General features: G+C 38.5%; 1 protein-coding gene across 1 annotated transcript in view; it reads right to left on the bottom strand.

The window, feature by feature from the left end:
• The window catches only part of RXFP2 (relaxin family peptide receptor 2), a 50,229-nt gene that overhangs the window by 45,705 nt on the left and 2,768 nt on the right, over positions 1–1,756 (bottom strand). The window contains 1 exon segment of the mRNA XM_007447945.1: positions 421–498. Coding sequence (XP_007448007.1) covers positions 421–498 — 78 coding nt within the window.

Here is a 1,756-nt window from a genome sequence, read left to right as displayed (position 1 = left end):
ATTCCTGCTTCTATAAGGGTCTGTCTTTCCTGTAATAGTGTGAGGTATTTGAGGACCTTAGTCATCCTTGCACTCTCAGTGCCTAACATAGGTCATGGAAAGTAGTTGGTGCTTAATATCTTTATTTAAGAAAGTAAGCAAAGGGAGTAATATCTTTATTATTTGTCGCAAGTATTCAGTACCTATGTATTCTTGCACTCACAGGCTAATACACAGAATGAGCATGAATGGAGCATGTTGTTTTCTTCTTTCTATCTTTTCAGTCCCAAGAGCAGATAACAGACCAGTTGACCACTGAAATACATTGAACTGAAATTGAAATTCTAAAGGGAATTTATCACACTACCCATATAAATCCATGCCCCGTAAATAATGTTGCTCACAAAGCCGAGGCTGAGTCTTCAAACCAATAGCACTTACGGCACTCCTGTGTTAATGCCACATTATTAGCATCTCCATGGACTGTGCCAAACAGAGTCGCCCATCCACTAGTGTCTCCTGTGAAACACACGGTGATGAACATGTGTCAGTTATTCTAGAAGTAAAATATCAAATTACAAAACAAAAGTATAAAAATTTGATCATGAAATCAATTTTAAAAATTTGTTTAAGTAATAGAAAGATAACAAGGGAGGAAAAGGTAGGCAAACACCTGGCGTCTTGTCTTTTTCTGCACTTACAAATAGTTTAAATGTGTGTATCATAAAATATATAATGAAAATAGATGATTATTTTCCATACGTGTATCCATCTTGAAAAATATCACCTGTTTCTAATGCTGACATTTTAAATGTTTGATCTTAATTTTGAGGTCCTCAGAAGAAAATATAATCTGAATTTTATTTTGTCATATGCATATGTGTATGTAGATACACACTTGATATATGTAATGAGTTCTGACAAAGTTTATGGCACCTGACCTTTTTAATAAGGAAAAAAACCAAGTTCCTTTTAATGAAGTCTGTCTAGTCCTGACGAGAAAAATATTTTCTCAACTTGTCAGGTGATATAATCTGCTCATTTGCCAAGTTTTCCGTTTTCTGCAATAAAATTGTATTCTTTTAAAAAAGAAGGCTTGATTTTTGAAGCATCATTACTTTAGCATAAGCTATTAAAGTGATAAAACACACAATATGATGTATGATACTGAAGTTCATACAAATAGAAAAGTAAATTTAAATAACTGCCCGCAGGTCCCATTGATCTCTGAAAATTTTAGTTTATTTTTATTTCTTGCTGACAACCTCAGTGGTTTTTTAAATTATTCTCTTTGACGCCTTTACATGAATTATGTAATTTGCGTTCCTAACACCTTCATGAGGTAGCTAACGTGCACGGTCTAAGATTTCCACTGAAGAGGAAGGCCAAGAATTTGAGTGACTTGACACTGGCATCCGGAGAGCGGCCCCGTCATGAGCACTCATTGTACTCTACTGTTCTAGGCTCTGGTGACACCAAAACAAACGAGAACTCTCCTCAAGGAGTTTATGTCTAGTGAGAGCAGTACAGCCTAAAGACAAGGCAGTCCTTAGTACAGTCGTCTGGGTATACCCAGGGCGCTATGGCAACAGAGAGAAAGCGTGCTTGTCCTAGACCTGGGGTGGAGCTTCAGCGTGGGGAGGCACGGCTGGGAAAGCCAAGCTTCTCAGGGCAGGAGGGGACACCTAAACTGCACCCTACAGGCTGAGCAGGAGTGATTCACAGGTGGTGAAGGCAGCGGTGCTGGGGCAGGAGAGCAGATTCTACTGGCATTGCA

The sequence above is a fragment of the Lipotes vexillifer genome, unplaced genomic scaffold, assembly GCF_000442215.2.
Source record: "Lipotes vexillifer unplaced genomic scaffold, Lipotes_vexillifer_v1.1 scaffold760, whole genome shotgun sequence".
Classification (NCBI taxonomy): domain Eukaryota; kingdom Metazoa; phylum Chordata; class Mammalia; order Artiodactyla; family Lipotidae; genus Lipotes; species Lipotes vexillifer.
This window is presented reverse-complemented; position numbering and strand designations above follow the sequence as displayed.